General features: G+C 41.0%; 1 protein-coding gene across 1 annotated transcript in view; it reads right to left on the minus strand.

Annotated features, from left to right (window-relative positions):
* The window catches only part of LOC309563305 (alpha-2-macroglobulin-like), a 233,640-nt gene that overhangs the window by 207,845 nt on the left and 1,211 nt on the right, over positions 1 to 24,584 (minus strand). Inside the window, exons 2-8 of the mRNA XM_082267704.1 lie at positions 24,221 to 24,305; positions 23,712 to 23,832; positions 18,607 to 18,721; positions 17,369 to 17,478; positions 16,430 to 16,597; positions 5,213 to 5,443; positions 2,076 to 2,142 (exon numbers count right to left, since the gene is read on the minus strand). Coding sequence (XP_082123830.1) covers positions 2,076 to 2,142; positions 5,213 to 5,443; positions 16,430 to 16,558 — 427 coding nt within the window. The 5' untranslated portion in view covers positions 16,559 to 16,597; positions 17,369 to 17,478; positions 18,607 to 18,721; positions 23,712 to 23,832; positions 24,221 to 24,305. The remainder of the gene's footprint in view (positions 1 to 2,075; positions 2,143 to 5,212; positions 5,444 to 16,429; positions 16,598 to 17,368; positions 17,479 to 18,606; positions 18,722 to 23,711; positions 23,833 to 24,220; positions 24,306 to 24,584) is intronic.

The raw sequence follows: 24,584 nt of genomic DNA on the forward strand, positions 1-24,584 counted from the left end.
GAACAGCCAATGTTCAAGTCGAACTCGAAGCTCATCCCTAGTAGACTGTCTGGATCTTTTTCTCTTAAAGGAGACAGCAACCATTTTTTTTTGTCTTTTACATTGCAATGATTACTAATTGACTGCTGCCTCGACTTTGTGTTATTGCGGAGGACCAAAATTCAAAGGAGAAGGGTTCTGCTTTTAAGTGGATTACAAAACTATTACTTGAGTAGTTGCAAGAGCTCCAACGGGCCCCAATGCCTGCCTGTCTAACACGGGACTATACAGAATAAGACTATAGGAATTTAAATATAGGTTAAGCAGGGTTAGGGGTACTAGACTATTACAAGTTTTAGAGAGTTACGTATTTTTGTGTAAATATATATTTGTCTATCTCATTCCATTTAACCGCTGTGAGGAGTCCTGTTAAAGTTTATTGAGGATATAAGGAGTAGGGATGATCGAACTTTTGAAAAGTTCGGTTCGATCAGAACACCCGAACTTTCCAAAAGTTCGGGTCCGGATTCCAGAACCCCATTGAAATCAATGGGACCCAAACTTCGGTAATCAAAAAACACCATTTTGAAGCCCTAAAACCCAATAAATGCCCATAAAAAGTGCCTATGGTTCTGGGTCATGCCCAAGGGACTATTAATCACACAAAAAAAGTTCTTAAAAATTGTCGTTTTTGATAGAGAGCCAATTATTGAAAAAATGATTGGGAAAAAAAAAAATGAGATTTCTTTGGATTTAGTGTCTGGGGGGGTCTAAAAAGTGTATCTGTGAAGTTTCAGCTCTGTAGCATGTCCAGAACCAGAAAAAAAATATAATTTTTATTAGCGCAGGGATGGGGTTCCGCTCCTATCACACCTATATGTGTGTATGTGTATATATACATATATGTGTGTGTGTGTGTATATATACCCCTATACAGAAGTTCAGATGTTATGCCTGCCTCCAAAGACGCCCAAAAAATGCCCAATAAACTCCTGCAACAACACACCTGGGCGTTTTTGTTGCAGGCGTTTATTGGGCATTTTTTGGGCATCTTTGGAGGCAGGCATGACATCTGAACTTCTGTATAGGGGTATATATACACACACACATATATGTAAATATACACATACACACATACAGGTGTGATAGGAGCGGAACCCCATCCCTGCAAATAATTTAATTAGCGCAGGGATGAGGTTCCGCTACTTTTACACCTATATGTGTGTATGTGTATATATACATATATGTGTGTGTGTATATATACGCCTACACAGAAGTTCAGATGTCATGCCTGCCTGCAAAGACGTCCACAAAAAAGCCCAATAAACGCCTAAAACAAAAACGCCCAGGTGTGAAAGTAGCAGAGCCCCATCCCTGCTCTACTGCAATTCTAAGACAAACAATCTTTTTCTTATGGCAGTCACCCTGACATGGATGAATTCGGTCACCCTGGCATACAAGGAGCGGAGCCCCATCCCTGCTCTACTGCAATTCTAAGACAAACGATCTTTTTCTTATGGTGGTCACCCTGACATGGATGATTTCAGTCACCCTGGCATACAAGGAGCGGAGCCCCATCCCTGCTCTACTATTAATTCTAAGAAAAATGATCTTTTTCTTATGGCGGTCACCCTACAGAAACTAAATTATTGAATCTAACTATAGTGGTATATAGTACCCCAACTACACTAGATATCCCTTTCCTCACACTAATAATTGCTAAATGACACTTTTGCAGCAGGAGTAACAGAACTGCTTCCACTCTCTTCCACAGCCCCTGTATTACAGTGCTAGAGATTTGGCGGGGCTATGTTATATACTGGGGGGCGTATTCACTACTGATTGGCCTCTGGACCCCCTAGTCAATCCAATCACATTCCTAGCATCCTCAAAATTTTCCTCACTTCCTGCTTGCTGAAAATGTGGTCTGTAGGACAAAAAAGAAATTATACATCTCTCGAATGAAGTCCCATGGCAGGAAAAACCCAACAGAGTTTCTAACCCTTCCCCATTCTTCCTAAAACTAGAAAAAAAGTTTTTGACTTGACGCACACTTTAAATATAAGGAGAGCTGGTCATACAATTATTTATCTCACCTTTGTCTGTTTTTTTAAGATTGATTTTTAAAGAGCCAACATCTTGTATAGATCCCATATAAGTCACCTGTGCAAGAAAATGGTATTAGTTAACTGTGAATAAAAAACAATAAAAGAACATCCACCATTTCTATTGTGCGTGGTACACGTATGTCTATCTATTGGAGTAAAGATATGTAGCATTTACAGTATAACTCCACCAGGGAATACCAGGGTCGTCAGTTTGAATCCCAACCACGGCACAACCTAAACAAAGTTTGCATGTTCTCCCAGTGTCTCCTTTGGTTTCCTCCCACTTTCCAAAGACATGCTGGTGGGTTAATTGGCTGTAGTATGTATGAATGTGAATTTAGGGACTTTAGATTGTAAGATCCTTGAGGGCAGAGACTGAAGTGAATGTATGATATAGGAGTAAAGTGCTGAGTAAATTGACAGTGCCATATACGGGGCATCTAGAAAGTATTTACAGCACTCCACTTTTTTCTACATTTTGTTATGTTACAGCTTTATTTCAAAATTGATGAAAAGCGTTATTTTCCTCAAAATTCTACAAACAATACCCTATAATGACACTGTGAAAGAAGTTTGTTTGAAATATTTGCAAATTTATAAAAAAAAAAAATCACATGTACATAAGTATTCACAGCCTTTGCCATGACACCCAAAATTGAGCTCAAGTGTATCCTTTTACCACTGATCATCCTTGAGATGTTTCTACAACTTAAATGGAGTCTACCTGTTGTAAATTCAGTTGATTGGATATAATTTAGAAAGGCATACACCTGTCTTTATAAGGTCCCATAGTCAACAGTGCATGTCAGAGCACAAACCAAGCCATGAAGTCCAAGGAATTGTCTGTAGACCTTCGAGACAGGACTGTATCGAGGCACAGATCTGGGGAAGGGTACAGAAAGAATTCTGCAGCATTGAAGGTCCCAATGAGTACAGTGGCCTTCATCATCCGTAAATGGAAGACATTTGGAACCACCAGAACGCTTCCTAGAGAGGGCCGCCCGGCCAAACTAAAAGATCAGGGGAGAAGGCCCTTAGTCAAGAAAGTAACCAAGAACCCGATGGCCACTCTGACGGAGCTCCAGCGTTTCTCTTTGGAGAGAGGAGAACCTTCTAGAAGGACAACCATCTCTGCAGCACTCTCCCAATCAGGCCTGTATAGTAGAGTGGCCAGACAGAAGCCACTCCTCAGTTAAAGACACATGACAGCCCACCTGGAGTTTGCCAAAAAGCACCTGAAGGATTCTCAGACCATGAGAAACAAAATTCTCTGGTCTGATGAAACAAAGATTAAACTCTTTGGCCTGAATGGCTAGCGTCATGTCTGGAGGAAACCAGGCACTGCTCATCACCTGGCCAATACCATCCCTGCAAGGAAGCATAGTGGTGGCAGCATCATGCTGTGGGGATGTTTTTCAGGAACTGGAAGGCTAGTCAGAATCGAAGGAAAGATGAATGCAGCAATGTACAGAGACATCCTTAAAAAAAAAACCTGCTCCAGAGCACTCTGGACCTCAGACTGGGTAAAGTTTCATCTTCCAACAGGAAAATTACCCATAGCAAACAGCCAAGATAACAAAGGAGTTGCTACGGGACAACTCTGTGAATGTCCTTGAGTGGCCCAGCCAGAACCCAGACCTGAACCCGATAGAACATCTCTGGAGAGATCTGAAAATGGCTGTACACCGATGCTCCCCATGCAACCTGATGGAGCTTGAGAGGTCCTGCAAAGAAGAATGGGGGAAAATGCTCAAAAATAGGTGTGCCAAGCTTGTAGCATCATACTCAAAAAGACTTGAGGCTGTAAATAACGCCAAAGGTGCTTCAACAAAGTATTGAGAAAAGGCTGTAAATATTTACAAGTAGTTTTTTTTTTTGTTTTTTACTTTTTTTAAATTTGCAAAGATTTCAAACAAACTTCTTTCATGTTGTTATATTGTAAAATAATTCATTTAATCCATTGTGGAATAAGGCTGTAACATAACAAAATGTGGAAAAAGTGAAGAGCTGTGAACACTTTCCGGATGCACTGTAAGTGCCTGTAATAAATAATCACTGCCAAATAAAAATTAGGGGTAGCTTTGGGCATCTCATTTCTAAAAGAAAAACAACAAAATATAGAAAGAGTTCAAAAGTAGAAAGGGGTCATTATTTTGGTAGACTTAGAGGTGGTTTCCCACCGTTGTAGAAACTAGAAATCTCTTTTCAAAATGAACTATTTTTCTTTACAAATAATGGTATATTTAGGTATTATTAACACTAACTATAGACGTACAGGCTGACATTTCCATCCAGCATGGAGATTGGCGCCTCTTCCTGCTGCCCAAGTTGTTGGACCATTTTTGGTTAATCTATCTATGCCCAGGACACTGGTGTGGTACCGTTGGCTTTTTATTCAATTCATTTTATATTATGAACAATAAAAGTAACTATTTTTTGGTTCCAATTGCCATTGATTACCCAAGACTACTGAGCGCTGTCTTCTTGCCCTGGTTGTCTACTTTTGCCGATTTGGGGGGGGGGGGGGGGTTGGGGTCGATTTCCATAGACATCTGTGCATGAAACCGCCCCCGAAGTCGGACTGAAATGCTGACTTGAAATCGTGCGAGTTCAGCTGAACTCACACAATTTCAAAAAGGCCTCAGTGTGAGCCTGGGCTTAAAATCAAATACATTTTCAGTTTAGAACCACTTTAAGTCTTCTGTATCAAATGGGGTAGCAATAAATCTGTTTTTGTGGGAACCCAGTTCTTGATTATATCTGGAGAAAACCTGTACTCAGAGAAGCAGGGGAATTATTTTTGGCCCCTTCCTGACTGGCTGTCCCTGATTTCAATAGATGATTAATTGGCCTGGAACAAGCATATACATAGTGAACTCAGAACTCCAGGTCTGCATACTTGGGTCAGTAATTTCGTTAATTCAAAGTAGCATACTGTACATGTTTTCTCACTAAAGGTTTTTAGAAATGAGAATCATTTCTGGAAAAATGAAAAATTAGGAATAATCCCTCTTGGTTGCTACAGGCAAAAGCTTCCCTTTTCTTCTCTCTTTTATTCAGTATATCCTGGCTGGTGAAAATGAGTGTATTCCTTTGAGCACAGTACATGATAACAAGACTCTCACCAAGTAATGGATATCTAGGTGTTCATACTCCTCCTTCAGTTCTGTGTGTTTGATGATGTATTCCACCTGCACCTCCTCTTCTCCTCCACATGGCAGGACCTTATCCACAGTGTGCAGCTTCAGGAAGCTCTTGCTTTTGGAGTAGAAGGGATAAAGTGATAGGTACCCTTGTCCATAGTCAGGCTTATAGAAGCCGGCCACAAATTGTGGATACTCCAGTCTTGTTTTTGTCTGTTGAAAAATGTTTATATAAGAGATTAGAAACTACGAGAAAAAAACTTTTTTAAACAGTTGCTTTTAACCACTTGAAGACTAGGCCTTTTTCTGATATTTGTTGCTTATAAGAAAAACAATCTGTATTTTTTGCTAGAAAATTACTTAGAACCCCCAAACATTTTAAATATATTTTTTTAGCAGAGACCCTAGAGAATTAAATGGTGGTCGTTGCAATATTTGATGTCACACAGTATTTGCGCATGGGTCTTTCAAATGCAATTTTTTTGGGGAAAAAATACACTTTAAAGAATTAAAAAAAAAACAGTAAAGTTAGCCCAATTTTTTAAAATAATGTGAAAGATAATGATACACCAAGTAAATACATACCTAACATATCATGCTTTAAAATTGGGCACGCTCCTGGAATGGTGACAAACTACGCTTCTTAAAACGCTTAAAAAACTATGCTACAGAAGACTAAAATCTTCATAGGCGATGATTTAAACATTTTTACAGGTTACCTGTTTAGAGTTACAGAGGAGGTCTACTGCTAGAATTATTGCTCTCGCTCTAATCATCGTGGCGATACCTCACTATACGTCTGTGAAAACGCCCGGAAGAGGAGGGCGAAACGCGTCGACGCAATTCCGGTCTACGTCTTAGCGATACGTTACTTCCGGTGCGGTGGAACGCACGCCGAAACCACGGGGCGTTCTAGCGGCACCAGCTACTAGGAAGGACGAGATTTTTTACCATATACGCCTTTAATACAGCAACGAAATGTGAGTTTGTTTTTACTATTTGCACAAATAAACATCCTTTTATCGGATTTACACTATGTGAGCATCCTTTTCTTCAATACATGTATCGGGGTATTTACATCTGTGGAGATACATTCGCCTTGGAGGAGTTGTGATAGTCGGTTCCTTACTAGGACATAAGCCCTGTCGATCTCTATAGCTATACAGCATAGGGGTCATCATTGTCCGGTAAGTGAACACCCAAAGGGGGAGGACCGGCACTTGCTCACTGCACCGCAAAAGATTGCATGTTTGTGCACTTTCTTCCTGGCACTCCAGCACTTTCGTGGGACACATTTTTGGGACTGTATATATCTTATCATCTACTGAGATCTTAAAGAACTATTTTATCTGGACTGGCACTTTATTTACTTAGCATATGTTTACATGGTATCTACACTCCAGCCCTTTTTGCACATATTTGCATGGTGCACTTTATGAATTTTTTGAGTAGAACCTTAATTATTTTGTATATGATCCACTATTGTTTGCGCTGTGATATATTTTTCTTGCATTTGTGAATTTTGGGTTACCACTATTTATGAACAGCTGCATTCTAGAATTTTAATATTTAAAAATAGTTTTTCCACTGATCTTTGCGCTGTATTTGCACTGCACTGTTTTGAACATTGTTTACATTTGTGGGCATGACTTACGTATGCGTTTGCTTCTGCGCATGAGCACGGAGGGATAGGGCACTTTGATTAATTTTTTTTTCTTATTTATTTTCCTTTTTATTTTTTTACTGTCCCTTTTATTTTTTTTATCACTTTTATTGCTGTCACAAGAAATGTAAACATAACTTGTGACAGTAATAGGCAGTGACAGGTACTCTTTATGGAGGGATCTGGGGTCTATAAGACCCCCAAACTCCTCCTCTGCACTTGCAAATATTCAAAACTCAAGATCTGCATTTTTGAATACTTTCAAATATTTAAAACTGGCACCTTTAGGATTCCAGTAAACCGGAAGTGATGTTGCTTCCGGGTTACTATATCGGAGACCCAATCAAAGCCGATTTTGGCTTTGTTTGGGTTTCTGGCCAGCTGGCAGACATGCCAGCTGGTCCCTCCGGTCTCCCAGTGGGACAGGAGATCCCGGACAGAGTGCCGAAAGGTGGCAGGAGGGGGGTTGGAAGTTCCCTTCCACTGCTTGTAATAACAGCCGAGAGGCTGCTTAGCTGCATCGGTTGTCATTACAAGAAAGCCAACCGTCGACTCTAAAAAAATAGTACCGGGGAGGTGATGCTTGCACCTGCAGACATCTCTCTGGTACACCCACATGAAGCAGAATGATGTACAGGTACGTGATTTTGTGGCAAGCGGTTAAAGAGTAACTACCCTTTTATGGGTGATCTATGTACATTGCACGGATTTTAATAAACTTTATTGCAGATTCCTATGTTTTGTTATTCTGAAGAAATAGCTGTTTTTCTATGTCCATGTGCAGAGTGAATGTGAATGACAGTAATTTTCTCATTATCAATTAGCTGCTGCACTAGCAGGGTTTTAATAAGGAAAGTGGCATGGTCTGCATCCATTTAGATGTGATTTGCTTTTGGGAGTATCGCACCAAAAATGACATTTTTGTTGCAGGGGATGCCTAAAATCTGACTTGTATCTTAGTACATGATCCTGCACTTCCGGGTCTGGGGCGCTCATGTGCGCCGCTGGTGACCCTCTCCTGCTGTGATTAGAAACAGCAGGAGCTGATCTGCGGGTACCACAGACTCAATGTCTGGCAATTATTAGGCAGAGAGCCAGAACGGCTATCTGCTTATGAAAACAAGGCAGATTACCATTCTGTCAGCAAAGCAGGAACATGGATCAATGCCTTTCCCACAGTGATTAGTGTCACTGATCCCCAAACAGTGTCAAAAGTGTCAGTTAGTATGCCATTTGACTGCCGCAATATTGCAGTCCCACTAAAAGTCGCTGATTGCCGCCATTACTAGTAAAAATTAAAAAATAATTTTAAAATTCCACAAATATATCCCATAGTTTGTAGATGCTATAGCTTTTGCGCAAACCAATTCATATACGCTTATTGGAATTTTTTTAACCAAAAGTATGTAGCAGAATACATAATGGACTAAATGTATGAAGAAATTTAATTTTTTACAATTTTTTATTGGATATGATTTATAGCAGAAAGTAAAAAATATTGGCTTTTTTTTTAATTGTTGGTCTTTTTTTTGTTTATAGCTTATAGTTACACCATTTGTATGGAACGCCTCCAGGTTGCCATATTCCATTGCTTTTTAAAAAAAAATTGTAGCACTGCCTATTGAAAAGGAATGTTAATTTTTAATACCATTCAATTACAATAAAATGTTCTCTACCCAAACTATAAATCCATTCTGAATTATATGATTCTAAAATGGATTAAATAAAAAAAAAAATGAACAAATAAATTGAAAAAAGACCAAAAATTAATCGAGAATAAACTAAAATCAATTGTTCTTTAAGATGAGAGGACAGCACTGGCAGTCTATATATTTTTCATTATAGATAAGGCATTTACAATGATTATAGAGAAGAAGCAGAGGAAGCTTTCAGAAGTAGCTAAAGGGTATCTGTAAACATTTAAAATAAAAGGACAGGCAACTACATGGCCAATGAGTAGGGTTGAGCGAACCCGGACTGTATTGTTCGTGTTCGTATTGGACTTTTGGGTATTCGGTACCCGGACCCGAACATTTCACTGTAAGTTCGGGTACTGTCCGTTGTTCGGTAACGTTATTTGATGTTTTGGCACGGTTTTAATGGCGCGCTTTCAACAGGCGCAAGGCAGCCAATCAGCAAGCGTTTAACTAGTGTGCCCTAGAAGCCATCACAGCCATGTCTACTAATGGCATGGCTGTGATAGGCCAGTGCAGCATGTGACCCAGACTCTATATAAGCTGGAGTCACACAGCGCCACGCGTCACTCTGCTATAACTACTGTAGGGAGAGGTTCCTTACTGCTGCTGCTGAGGGAGAGATAGGAGTTTACTATAGGGCGAGGCTAGAGAGATTGCTTGTAGGGAAAGCATAGGAGGAACAATCTGCTTTATCATACAGCGATCTACATTGATTTGATTTTGTGGTGTGCAGTGCACAATGTTTTTGCCCGGAGGGAGAGATAGGAGTTTACTATAGGGCCAGGCTGGAGAGATTGCTTGTAGGGAAAGCATAGGATAGGAACAATCTGCTTTAATCAGACAGCGATCTACATTGATTGTATTGTGCGGGGGTGCAGTGAACGATCTTTATGCCCTGACCTGAGCCAAGTGAGGAGGAGAAGGGAGAAACAAAAAATTTTATCAGTCTGTTAGGCGTGCGGTGCTGCACATTTCATGCAACCCCAGTGCATATATGTGTGCTTAATCTGCATTTAAAATGGAAAAAAAAAATTTCCTTCATATTTAACTTTAAAGACTGTATGTCAGACAGACATTGCTTTTCTAACCTGCTCTTCAAAAAGAACCAATGTGAGGGGAAAAAAAAATATTTTACAGTATTTAGGGTAAAAAAATTATTTTTCAGTTTTTCATTCAAATGTTTTTTTTTTTTTTTATTCAATGGCAGAATAGAACAACAACAGTATCCAAACCTGTTAGGCGTGCGGTGCTGCACATTTCATGCAACCTCAGTGCATATGTGTCTGCTTAATCTGCATTTTAATAAGAAAAAAACTGTTTTCCTTCATATTTTACTGTGACTTACAGCGTTTAGACAGAAACTGCATTTCAAATCTGCTATTCAACAAGCACCAATTAAGGGGACAATTATTTTTCAGTTGTTCATTCATACATTACAGTGCGATACACCCATTGAATACTGTTGTATTGTGCCTTGCAATAAAAAAAAAAAACATTTAGGGGCAAAAAAAGTTGATTGCGGCCCTGTCCGCATATGTTACAGTGAGATACACCCATTGCATACTATTGTATTGCGCCTTGCAATAACAAAAAAAAATTTAGGGGCAAAAAAAGTTGATTGCTGCCCTGTCTGCTTATGTTACAGTGAGATACACCCATTGCATATTGTTGTATTGTGCCTTGCAATAAAAAAAAAAAAACATTTAGGGGCAAAAAAAGTTTATTGCGGCCCTGTCTGCTTATGTTACAGTGAGATACACCCATTGCATATTGTTGTATTGCGCCTTGCAATAAAAAAAACGATTAAAGGGACAAAATAGTTTATTCCGGCCCTGTCCGCGTATGTTACAGTAAAATACACCCATTGCATACTGTTATATTGCGCCTTGCAATAAAAAAAAAATATTTAAGGGCAAAAAAAGTTGATTGCGGCCCTGTCCGCATATGTTACAGTGAAATACACCCATTGCATACTGTTGTATTGCGCCTTGCAACAAAAAAACTATTTAGGGGACAAAAGAGTTTATTGCTGCCCTGTCTGCGTATGTTACAGTGAGATACACCCATTGCATACTGTTGTATTGCGCCTTGCAACAAAAAAACTATTTAGGGGACAAAAGAGTTTATTGCTGCCCTGTCCGCATATGTTACAGTGAGATACACTCATTGCATACTGTTGTATTGCGCCTTGCAATAAAAAAAACTATTTAGGGGAAAAAAAAAGTTGATTGCGGCCCTGTCCGCATATGTTACAATGAGATACACCCATTGCATACTGTTGTATTGCGCCTTGCAATAAAAAAAACATTTAGGGGCAAAAAAAGTTGATTTCGGCCCTGTCCGCATATGTTACAGTGAGATACACCCATTGCATACTGTTGTATTGCGCCTTGCAATGAAAAAAACTATTTAGGGGACAGAAAGATATTAAAGTTTGGCTTAGTCTGTATCTGTACGTGTTGGATACTGTTGTTCTAGTCCGCTATTCAATAAACACCCATTTAGGGAAAAAATATTAAATTGCAGCCTAGTCTGCATATTTTACTGTGAGATACACTCGTTGGATACTGTTGTTCTATTTCGCTATTCAATAAACACCCATTTAGGGAAAAAAGATTACATTGCGGCCTAATCTACATATGTTACAGTGCAACAAGGCACACAGGCATGGAGGCCCAGTTACTGGTGGTGAAGTGGTGCTGTTCCGCAGAGCAACTCATGCGTGCGTGCTGCTCGCACAGTCTGGCCAGCATGTCCAAGGAGGAGTTCCACCTTGTGGGCACGTCACATATGAGGCCGTGAGTGGGAAGGCCGAAGTTACGCTGCAGCGCTGACAGGCGAGCAGCAGCAGGGTGAGAACGCTGAAAGTGCACACAGACGGCCTGCACTTTGTGCAGCAGCTCTGACATATCGGGGTCATTTTTAAGAAACCTCTGCACCACCAAATTCAGCACATGCGCCAGGAAAGGGATGTGTGTCAAACCGGCTAGGCCCACTTGCCTGGAAAAGTAGTGGCAGCTGGGCACGACATACTGTGGGACAGCCACTGCCATAAGGCTTTTAAAACTCTGCGTCTCCACCAGACGGAATGACAGCATTTCAAAGGCCAGGAATTTTGAAATGCTAACATTCAGGGCCAGGGATCGCGGGTGGGTAGGGGGGTACTTCCTTTTCCGCTCCAGTGCTTGGGAGATAGAAATGGGACATTGTGGAGATGGTTGTTGGTGACCCAGGTGGTGGTGTTCTCTGTTTGCGGGGTGGCAGGTGCCACTGTCACTACAGAGGTGGATGAAGAGGCCGAGACTGCAGCAGAAGAGGAAGCAGGAGAAGCCAGAGATCTTTCTTAGTTTTTGAGGTGTCTACTTAGATGCCTGGTCATGCAGGTTGTGCTCAGGTTGAGAAGGTTTATGTCTCGCTTCAGGCTCTGATTGCACAGCGTGCAAACCACTCGTGTCCTGTCAGCAGCACATTGTCTGAAAAACTGCCATGCTAGGGAACTCCTGTGAGCTGGCTTTGGTGTGCTCGGTCCCTTGCTGCATTGGGCAGTAGCAGACGTAGTGTCCAGGGCACGGCCGCTCCGCATTATACCCTGCTCCCTCTTCTGCTGTGCTGGTGGCTCTGTGCGACCACCACCTCTTCCTCCAAACTACTCAGGTCACCTGCATGACATTCATTCCATGTGGGGTCAAGGACCTCATCGTCCTCCACATCATCTTCCATGCAGTCTTCACCCCTGCAACCCTTGTCGGTCTCCACAATTCGGAATTCCGCAGCAGTTGGCACCTGTGTTTCGTCATCATCCGAGACGTGCTGCGATGGTCCTCCCATGTACTCATCTTGAGACATAAGTGATTGGGCATCGGTGCACTCAATCTCTTCCACTTCTGGGGCAGGGCTAGGTGGATGGCCCTGCGAAACCATGCTATTAGAGTCATCAAAAAGAAGAAGACACTGCTGCATGACTTGGGGCTCAGACTGCTTGGCTGATTTGCAGGTGAAAAGATTGATGGCCATCGGCTGCAGGTGGCAACTCTGACCTTTCAGGAGAAGACTGGGTGGGAGACAATGTGAAGGAACTGGAGGCACTGTCAGCAACCCAATCTACTATCGCCTGTACTTGTTCTGGCCTCAACATTTGTAGAGGCGCATTAGGCCCTGCCAAAAACTGCTGTAAGGTTCTGTCACCTACTCACAGCTGAGAAAGGTGTTTCACTTGTGCGTGTAACTGCCACAGATCGACCACGTCCTCTGCTTGCAACAGGAGCTCCACCAGCAGCACCACCACCCAGCACTAACATGGTGGAGCAGTATGTGTGCACACGCCTAGACATACTGAATGACAGGTCTGCCCAATTCAACTTCTGGGTCTCCAAATTGGGCACATGGCCTGAGCTTGCCCTTTACGCCTTGGAGGTGCTGGCGTGCCCTGCAGCCAGTGTATTATCTGAACGTGTATTTAGCACGGCTGGGGGCGTTATCACAGACAAGCGCAGCCGCCTGTCCAGAGCCAATGTGGGCAAGCTCACATTCATTAAAATTAACCAGGCATGGATCCCACAGGACTTGTCCATACCTTGTGCAGAATAGACATGTATACCGGCCTTACCCAGCCATTGTTGTATTTGATCTTTCTAACTCTTTTGGGGTGTACCCTAATTTAAAAATAAATAAAATTAAAAACAAAAACCAGTGTTGGCTACCTTGTCCTCCTCCACTGCCGCTTCCACCTACACCGCCACATCTACCTCCACCTCAACCTCCTACTCCATATGGGCCTTGTCCTCCTCCTCCACCGCTGCTGCTGCTTCCACCTACACCGCCATATCCTCCGCCACCCCAACCTCCTACTCCATATGGGCCTCGTCCTCCTCCTAGATCATTCAAGATGATTATTTTTTATTTTTATGTTTTTATGTTATTTTAAGTTATTTCCCTATCCACATTTGTTTGCAGAGCACTTGTCATGCTCTTATGATGATTTTGCTGCCATTTGCAGCCCTCTAGCCCTTTCAATGTTTGTTTTGGAGGCATTTTAGTGCTCAAAAGTTTGTGTCTCCATTGACTTCAATGGGGTTCGGGATCGGGACAAAGTTCGGGTTAAGTCCGGGTCACGAACCCAGACTTTTTTTTCAAGTTCGGTCGAACCCACCGAACCTGAACATCCAGGTGTTCGCTCAACTCTACCAATGAGGTCTTGTATTGGAAAATGTAAAGTAAATGACACTCTATTTTGTTTGGAAAGCCAATTAGCTGCGCAAATTTTCATGGCCACCAATCTCACTATAGCTAGGGCCAGGAAAACCCCTACCCTCAGCTTTGAGGAGGTGAAGAACCAAATGAATGATAATATGATTAATGAAAAGCTAACAGATATAGTGGCAAACTCCCATGACACCTGTGGATTGAATATGCCCAGCGTTTCTAGATTTTACAACCTCCTCCTAATAATTTAACTTTTTAGTGATCAAGATTTTCTTCCTTTCCTTTCTCTTCTTCTCTTTTCCTTTTCCTTTTTCCTTTTCTTTTTTCTTTTCTTTTTCTTTTCCTTTTTCCTTTTCTTTTCTCTTTTCTTTTTCCTTTTCTTTTCTTTTCTTTTCTTTTCTTTCCTTCTTTCCTTTTCTTTTCCTTCTTTCCTTGGCAGTTTCCAGCTGACTTGGCTCCCCTTCCTAAAACAATCCTTTTTCTACATTTATGTCTGAGTTCATATGTGCCTATAAATATCTTTGTTGGAAGTTTGGAAATGACTGCCTTCTTATGCCATGTTTTGTCCTTTTTATATGTTTGTTATAAGCTCTTTTGGGCTGTTTCTCTGCATTTAATGTGGTTTTCTGCCATGTTACTCATTGTACATTTTATTCCTATTTCAATGGCAAATTACACCTTTGTAATGCGAAAACTGTCAATAAACCTTTTGTTAAAGAAAAATGTAATGCACCTGAGGATAAAAATATGAATGCAAGTTACTCATTAGGGAGAGAATCTTGGTGGAATTGAGGATTGAAAAGGATCTGGGAGTCCTAATAGATCACGGGCTCAGCAACAGCATGAAATGCCAAGCATAGAGCAGCCCCGATTCTCTTATTTTCTGGCTCCCCCGCCGGCGCTCCTTCCCCTCGAGTAATGCCCCCAGAGAAAGCTACTTGCCCTGGGGGCACCACTGCATACTCACTCCTGAGCCACTGCTCTATGCGTTCATAAGACATATAGAGCTGCGGTTCAGCCCTGCCCCCACTCTCTCCTTATTGGCTCACTGGCTGTGGTTGATAGCAGTTGGAGCTAATGGGCTCCTGAGGCTGTCTCAGCCAATGAGGAGGGAGAGTCCCCATATAGCCAAGGCTATCATGAACATTGCTGGATTAGAGGGGGTTCAGGTAAGGATTGGGGGGGGCTACGGAGACCGCTGCACACAGAAGGTTTTTTACCTTCATGCATTCTATGGCTTTAGAACCACTTTAATTGTCTCATCTCCAGGGAGAATAAGAAGAGATATGATCACAACATTTAAATATCTAAATGATGATTCTAGCATAGGGAGAAACTATTCAGTCTTAGGTCTCCTAACAAGACACACAGCCACTCAATGAATTGGTTTAACCTTAAAGTGCATAAGGTGTTCTTTACTGTTACTGTAAGATTGTGGTGCCAGCCACGAGTGTCAATAGTAAAAAAAAAAACTTTTAGATGTGTTTTTTAGCGACTGCATTATACAGGGATATAGAAAATTATTGTGACAAACACACACACTCATTGTACTGAATAGACTAGTGTCTTTTGAAAACCAACTATTTAACTATGAAGTTAGGGAAAAAGCATGTTGGGAGGTGCAGTCTACTTTCTCCATTGTAGGTGGTGCTCATCTGCAGTGCCATTGCAGTTGGAGAGTAAGTCAAGAGGAACATGGTTACTCTGTGGTTTCCTGGGTCACTGGAGAAGCTAGCCGATTAGATTCTGCCACCCCATGTGACTAGCAGCCATCTTGGCTTAGGCAGAGCCTATTTAAGGCCCTGGCTCTTAGGCTTGGCATGCATTTAATGTGTGGTTAGTGTAGGAACAGGTCACCCATCTGACAGGGACAGTGATTAGTGGCTGCAAGAGGTTACAGTTGAATAGGGAAAGCATAGGAATACTCCATCCTTCCTGCACACATTCCTTTTTGGGTATGGACCAGGCAGGCAGCATTCCACCTATTAAGGCAGATGCTGCAGGCATGTCCAAAACCTTCTCTGCTACACATTGCTGTTAACCCATTCTGTGAGTGTTCATGGTCGGGCACCTTCCCACCATGCTTGTTGTGAATTGCTGAACTTTTACATTAATACAAGTTCTACTCCCTGCAACTGGACTTTGGTTTTTACTGCCGCCTCACCACGCTGCACCTCCCCACAAGCAGACCAGGGGGACAATGCTATCCATAGATACAGTGCCATGAGTCAGCCTTGTCACCCTGGGGCAGGAATCGTGTTACTGGCAGGATTGCTAGGTGAAAATAAAGGGAGAAAAGCCTAAAAACAGACATATAATGCAGCCACCACATCTATGGTCTAGTAAGAAAATATATTATATTATATTATATTATATTATATTATATTATATCATATCATATCATATCATATCATATTATATTATATTATATTATATTATATTATATTATATTATATATACTTTGTTTTATTTGTTTAAATACACATTTTTCCCCAGCCTTTGGTTATTAGGGATGTTGACCACATTGCCTGTTATACAGTAAATGTGATTATGATCTTCCTAAGCAGAAAGGTTGCTCTCTGCAAAAATGGAAAGCTTCTAGACCAACACATAAGTATACATATGAGATTCCCATACCACAAAGTTTTTTGTGCTATTCCAGTCGGCCGTATTCAAGACGAAAACAGCAATGCCATCTTTGTCTGTCACTGAGGTATCAACAAGCACTTCCTCTATGCCGTCTCTACTATAGAAATAAAGTTTCATGTCTTTTTTAGGAATATCATCAGCATCTGTCACTTTAACCTGGAATGAAACACAATGAGATGTAGCTGGGTACAATAGAAAGAAAGGTAAAAAGTCCATCAATGTCAACCCTCTGCTATCCCAACACTGGTGTAATGCTGCACAGTGCCTTAAGCCTCGTACACACGATCAGATTATCAAACGATCTGTCGTCCGTTTTTTTGTTGCATGCTAGTCTCATATGGAAAGTGAAGAGGTTACTTTTATACGAAAATTCCCGTACGACAGAATTCAACTTCAGAAGTGATGTCATGTGTTGAATTATTTATATGTTCTTTCGTTTCTGAGCATGCCTAATCTTGGTCTTACGATTTTTTTTGGAGGAAATCTGTACTAATTAAACGAAAATCGGACATTGTGTTGACATACGACAAAAATTATATAGCCTGCACATCAGGATTTTTTCGGCCGAAAAGTCGAAGTCGACTGTCGAAAGCACCATACTAACAATCCGAAAATCGGCAGATCGTTCGTCGGACAAAATTTCCCTTCAGAGTTTCGTATCGTGTGTACGGGCCTTTAGACCTCACACTGCAGATACACAGGTATGAGGCTGCAAACACAGGAGTGCCTAGGCACCCTCTCATAAAAGTAAGTGCACTGCTATTTTTCTGACTCAAGTCAAAAAGTACATTTTTCAGGTTACTCCTTAGGCACAATTACATTTCTGAATTTTCCCTCATATTACAGTAAACGTTTTGAATTCACTCTCCCCCTGTAAGAAAATAAATGAATAAAGAAAATAAAAGCACAGGGCTCTATACAACTCACCACAACTTCGCATGGGATCCCAGCTTTGTAGGTGTAGTCTTGATCCACATAAGACACCTTGTTGATCACATTGGTTACAAGGGTTTTACTAGATGTAGATAACTGAATTCCTGCAAGGAAAGTGAAATTAATCACTTCTGGACCAGACCAGAAGGTTTTACCCCCTTAATGACCAGGCCATTTTTTTGCCACACGGCACTACGTTACTTTAACTGACAATTGCACATTGCGATGCTGTACCCAAATAAAATTAATGTATTTTTTTCCCCACAAATATAACTTTCTTTCAATGGAATTTGATCACCTCTGTGGCTTTTTATTTTTTCCGCTATAACTGAAAAAAGAGCAATAATTTTGAAAAAAAAATGATATATATATATATACATATATATATATATAGTTTACTTTCTGCTAAAAAACAAAGCCACTAAAAAAAATTAAAAAACATTTTTTTTCATCATTTTAGGTCAATATGTATTCTGCTACATATTTTTGGTAAACAAAAATCCCAATAAGTGTATATTGATTGATTTGCGCAAAATATATTGCGTCTACTAACTAGGGGATAGATTAATGGCATTTTTATTTATTTTAGTTTTTTTTTACTAGTAATGGCGACGATCAGCAATTTTTAGTGGGATTGCGTAATTGCGGTGGACAGATCGGACACCTAACTGACACTTTTGACACTTTTGAGGGGACCAGTGATATTAGTAATATCATATCAATTAGTAAATATCATATTACTACAGTTATCAGTGCTAAAAATATGCACTGTTACTGTCGTAATGACACTGGCAGGGAAGGGGTTAACACAAGGGGCGATCAAAGGGTTAAGTGTATCCCTAGGGGGTGCTTTCTAACCATGTGGCGGATGGAGTCACTAGATGAACATAAAGATCTGTGTTCCTAAATAGCAGGAACACAAGATCACTGTGTTCATCTGTGACAAAACGACAGTCTGTCTTGTTTACATACCGCCACTCTGTCTCTCTGGGGAGGAAACGCAGGTGGCCTGTGGACCTCACATCCGCCGAACCCGCTGATTGGTGCGCGCCCCCACTGGCTAATGCATGAAATGACATACAGGTTGTTTCACGCAGTAGAGTCAACTTGCCGCAGTGTATTTACTGCTGGCGGTCGGCAAGTGGTTAAACATGCAAAGAATTGAGAGCAGATGGGATTAACAGATCATTATTGTACCGGTGTGCTGGAAAGTAGTATGGAATGAAACTTACCTGTTCCTTGTTCTGTGATCAGGGCTTCTGCCTTCAGATAATTTTCTAGGCCAGTGCGGTTTAATTTATAGTCTTCTGTCTCTACTTCAATAGAGTGGCATCCTGATTTATCCAGCTGAGGGGAAAAAAGGCACACACTTTAAACAATACAATAATAGGCATTGCTTTTCAGAGAATAAGGCCTCATTCACGTCATAAGTGCAGAAAAACAGATGGAAACTGATGCGCAGATATATTTGCAGAGACACGAGTTTACATCAGTTTTCATGCATGTTTCAGGTAATTTTTTACATATTGCAGATTCCTGCGCAGAAAAAATCTGCACGTGATACTAGTGTTGTGGTGTGAACAGGGCACTTAGAGAACAATTGTTTTCTTTGTGGCCTTGTAGAACGTGTGCAGAAAAGATGACGTCTCTGCACATGGTGTGAATGAAGCCTTAAAGAGTAGAAAAAAGTCATAAGGTTTTTTATCTTCATGCATTCTATGCATGAAGATAAAAAAAACTTTCTGTGTGCAGCAGCCCCCTAACACTTACCTGAGGTCCCTCTTCATCCAGCGATGTCCAGGAGTGTCTCAGCTGTCCGAGATTCTCCCTCTTGATTGGCTGAGACACAGCAGCGGCACCATTGGCTGCCGCTGATGTCAATCAAAGTCAGCTAGCCAATCTGGAGAGAGGGGGTCGGGGCTGGGTTGGGGCTCCGTGTCTGAATGGATACACGGAGCTGTGACTCCGCTCAGGGGCCCCCATAACAAACTGCTTGCAGTGGGGGCACTGAACAGGAGGGAACGGCCAGGACAGCAGAAGAGGGACCTGAGAAGAGGAGGATCTGGGCTGTTCAGTGCAAAACCAACTACACAGAGGAGGTAATTATTTTTATAAGGAAAAATAATTGACTTTACAATCACTTTAAAATCATCTTTTATTCAGCAACTTCTGATGTCAATTGGCTGTTTATCATCTGACAACCTCCCCCCTGGCAGAAATACAATTTCCAAAGTCATAAAAGTCATAGCTCAGTTAACAATTACAGGTCTCTGGGAAATCACAGACCTGTAACTAGCAAAAACATTAAAGTGAATGTAAACCCTCACATATACCCAGTGAAGTGAACAGCCTCAGATGATACACAGAGATGAAACAAATCTCCCTACATAAATTTTATTTGTATATCTGCTGTTTTTCATTCTACATTGTTTAGAAAGTGAACATCGTGTTAGAATTTTTTTCTCCTTTTCCAGCACTGGGTGTGGAGTCTTGGCATACACTGTGAGACAGCTGATTGGAGGAAAAGCGCACCCCCCCCCCTTCACATAGGCAGAGGATAGAAGAAACATGCAGAGCTGTGCTGTAAATAGACCAGCTCTCTGCTAATTTATCTCTATGGACCCAGCCTGATATACATTTCCAGCTGCTTTTTTTTCCTGTGTCGGGAACTTGCTAGAAGTTATCATGCTGATAACAGAGGAACGGAGCAGCAGAAAGACACAGGACTTAGGGCTTTAGAGACAGATAAGTAAACACTACAGATATATGTGCTCAGGTCAAATTTCATGAATGGGGTTTACATCCACTTTAAGATAATGTTTACTATTTCTGCTTTTCCAGGTCAGCTAGACACCTTACCTATCATTTTATAGAAGGCATGAATAAAGAAAGAGGCCACTTTCAGTGTAAACTATACCAGAAAACTCTGCAGTTCAACACAAAACTATGACTTACAAAGCCTTTTTTTATGGCCATTTCCCACTACAAAACCAAAGTAGCATTCTAATGTAACCTTTTTCTTAAAAAAAAAAAAAAAAACCTAGCCGTTCTCAACCTTTTAACCATGGATGACCCCTTGAAATAACCTTGCGGTCTTAGGGAACCCCTGCTAATAATTACTATATTTAGAGCGCATAGTACATTAGCACGATGGTCACAGGGAATAATGCTCATATAACTTGTTTTCATTGGGAAGCATGTCCTCCTTGCAGATAACTAAATATATTATTGATGTCAGCAGTTACTTATCTAAAAGGCTGAAACTATTCACTGCTCAATAAACCCCTAGCAACCTCTTGTAACGCTCCTGCGTTTTTGTAGTAGGCTGGATATGCAGCTGCAAAATCTCCACTCAGTAGTCATGTAGAGATGTGTTGAATAACCAGATCCAACTCTCCAGACTCATCACTGTGGGCCTGTCAGCTTCAACATACAGAAATATACACACTCAATAAGATGTTCCTGGAGTGGTGGAATGTATATGACAGTATGAAGGTGTTGTGCTGAAGGGACAGGTGTGAACAGTGATAGAGATGGTACGTACTTGATAGGTTTGTTCAGGAGAGTACTAGATGGTATTAGGTAGAGTGCAGATAAGTTAGTAATCGAGTATGGTGACAGGTGGTAAGGACAGCAGATGACAATTACAGGATAGACTAACCCAGTGCAAGGATAGATGGTAGTAGACTTAAGAACAAGCAATCTATGTAACAGTGCAGATGATAGATGGTAGTAGGCTCAAGAGCTAGCAATCTATGTAACAGTGCAGATAGTAGATGGTAGTAGGCTCAAGAGCTAGCAATCTATGCAACAGTGCAGATGATAGATAGTGTAAGTAGGTTATGGAGGATTCCCCTGTGGGGTACTTATCACTAGTAAATGTTAGTAGTAGAGGGGTCCAGTAGAGAGGGGAAGATCCGGTAGCGAGATACAGGGATCAGTAGCGAGGTTCCGGTCTGCTCCAGGTAGAAGCAACCAGCTGGAGGTTCCGACAGCAAGACAGGCTTGAAAGCATGTGGATACACAAGGCAGGTTGAACGAACGATGTGAGTGAGAACGCCGGCGGTTGAAATAGCCGCTCTGCGGCGCTCAGCGATGACATCATCTGTCTTAAAGGTGTATGCGTACCACCTAGTAAGAAAGGTGGGACGCATATTTGGAAGGAAATAGATTATTAAGGGTACCAGAGGTACCAGAATCTTACACCTCTGGAGGAACCCGAGGGTTCCACGAAACCCTGGCTGAGAAACTCTGTCTTAAATATAACTTTAAATTGACTTCAAAATGTCCCAAAGTCCTAATTATTTTTTCAAAAATATTTTAAAGATTCATTGAAAATAAATACAATTAACTAATATATATATATATATATATATATATATATATGTGTATATATATATATATATATATATATATATATATATATATATATATATAGTATAATAATAGTATTATACAGGTTTATATAGCGCCAACAGTTTGTGTGGCACTATATACAGTATCTCACAAAAGTGAGTACAGCCCTTACATTTTTGTAAATATTTTATTATATCTTTTCATGTGACAACACTGAAGAAATGACACTTTGCTACAATGTCAAGTAGTGAGTGTACAGCTTGTATAACAGTGTAAATTTGCTGTCCCCTCAAAATAACTCAACACACAGTCATTAATGTCTAAGCCACTGGCAAAAAAAGTGAGTAATGAGAAAATGTCCAAATTGGGCCCAAAGTGTCAATATTTTGTGTGGCCACCAATATTTTCCAGGACTGCCTTAACCCTCTTGGGCATGGAGTTCACCAGAGCTTCACAGGTTGCCACTGGAGTCCTCTTCCACTCCTCCATGACAACATCACGGAGCTGATGTTAGAGACCTTACGCTCCTCCAACTTCCATTTGAGGATGCCCCACAGATGCTCAATAGGGTTTAGGTCTAGAGACATGCTTGGCCAATCCATCACCTTTACCCTCAGCTTCTTTAGCAAGGCAGTGGTCGTCTTGGAGGTGTGTTTGTGGTCGTTATCATGTTGGAATACTGCCCAGTCTCCAAAGGGAGGGGATCATGTTCTGCTTCAGTATGTCACAGTACATGGTGGCATCCATAGTTCCCTCAATGAACTGTAGCTCCCCAGTGCCAGCAGCACTCATGCAGCCCCAGACCATGACACTACCACCACCATGCTTGACTGTAGACAAGACACACTTGTCTTTGTACTCCTCATCTGGTTTCCCCCACACGTGCTTGATACCATCTGAACAAACTAAGTTTATCTTGGTCTCATCAGACCACAGGATATGGTTCCACTGTTTGCGGGCTTTCTTGTGCATCATCTTTAGAAGAGGCTTCTTTCTGGGTCAACAGCCATGCAGACCAATTTGATGCAGTGTGCAGCGTATGGTCTGAGCACTGACAGGCTGACCCCTCACCCCTTCAACCTATGCATCAATGTTGGCAGCACTCATATGTCTATTTCCCAAAGACAACCTCTGGATTTGACGCTGAGCACGTGCCTCAACTTCTTTGGTCAACCATGCCAAGGCCTGTTCTGAGTGGAACCTGTCCTGTTAATCTGCTGCATGGTCTTGGCCACCGTGCTGCAGCTCAGTTTCATGGTCTTGCCAATCTTCTTATAGCCTAGGCCATCTTTATGTAGAGCAACAATTCTTTTTTTTCAGATCCTCAGAGAATTCTTTGCCATGAGGTGCCATGTTGAACTTCCAGTGACCAGTATGAGAGAGTGAGAGCGATAACACCAAATTTAACACACCTGATCCCCATTCACACCTGAGACTTTGTAACACTAACGAGTCACATGACACTGGGGAGGAAAAATGGCTAATTGGGCCCAATTTGGACATTTTCACTTAGGGGTGTACTCACTTTTGTTGCCAGAGGTTTAGACATTAATGGCTGTGTGTGGAGTTATTTTGAGTGGACAGCAAATTTACACTGTTATACAAGCTGTACACTCACTACTTTACATTGTAGGAAAGTGTCATTTCTTCGGTGTTGTCACATGAAAAGATAGAATAAAATATTTACAAAAATGTGAGAGGTGTACTCACTTTTGTGAGATATTGTATATATATATATATATATGCTGCCTCCTTAATGTCAGCACTGAAATGGTGGTCATAAAGCTTTGTTAGAAAACAACGCCACGTGAGTTTTTTTTTTTTTTTATCAGGCAAATTACGCCCGCATGGCAAAATTTGAGACTAGATTGATTACATTTTTAGAGGGTAAAATAATTATTCTCTTGATAAAGCCCATTTATGCAAAATAATTTCAACTAATTCTTCAGATTTACCTATCATTCAATTACTTTGATCTTACCTCTCCGGTGAATGCATGACAAATATTGGATTTTGTGCCAATGTCTCTTGCATACCATCTAAGATATGATCTACATATGGAAACTGAATATTGACCATGAACTGGCTTTCCATATGTGTACCTAAAGATATACAAGGGAAAAAATGTAAATAGGATGTAACAGAGCCATTTTAGTGGCAAGACAACTTAAATAAACAGCCACAGCCAAATCTGAACTCAAACCCTCATTATACGCCATCTTGTGGCTACTTTATTTTATTGCAGCTCTCTTCCCCTATTGCTGTCATCTGCTGGAGACTCTACATACGGCATTCACCAAACCGCAAGACATTCGTATGGGGGCAGATGGCAGTTATGTATGATTATTTGTGTTATACTGTGTTCTGCTATGTTACTTTATTTATAGGATATAGTCTCTTTAAATTTAGTCTAACTCAAGCCAGAACACTTCTAAACTTCTTCAATTATCAGAATTATCAGAAACAATTATGTTTTAAAGTTAAACTCACCTGCCACATATCTGAACAGTGAAGCTTTTACTGTCAATCCCTACAGACTTGGGGTGCACAAGATTGACCTCAAATTTTGGAAGCACTGTGGAGATAGAATAGATAAATATCAGACTTGACTATTCCATTTTTGCTGGAATCTGATTTTGCCAATTCAAGAAAAATTTGAAACTATGGACCTTGCATCAACAAATTCTCTATAAGAAATGTTTTTCCACAGCCACCACTCAGCAAATTTAGGCAAAACTGGTATTTGTAAAAAGGTGTGCATATACACTCAACCGACTATTCCATGTATGATCCAACGTTTCGAGGTGGAGACCTCTTCTTCAGGGATTGTACTGGAAATAGTTATTTCTGCAAG

This window comes from Pelophylax lessonae (genome assembly GCF_965119305.1).
Source record: "Pelophylax lessonae genome assembly, chromosome: 9".
NCBI lineage: Eukaryota > Metazoa > Chordata > Amphibia > Anura > Ranidae > Pelophylax > Pelophylax lessonae.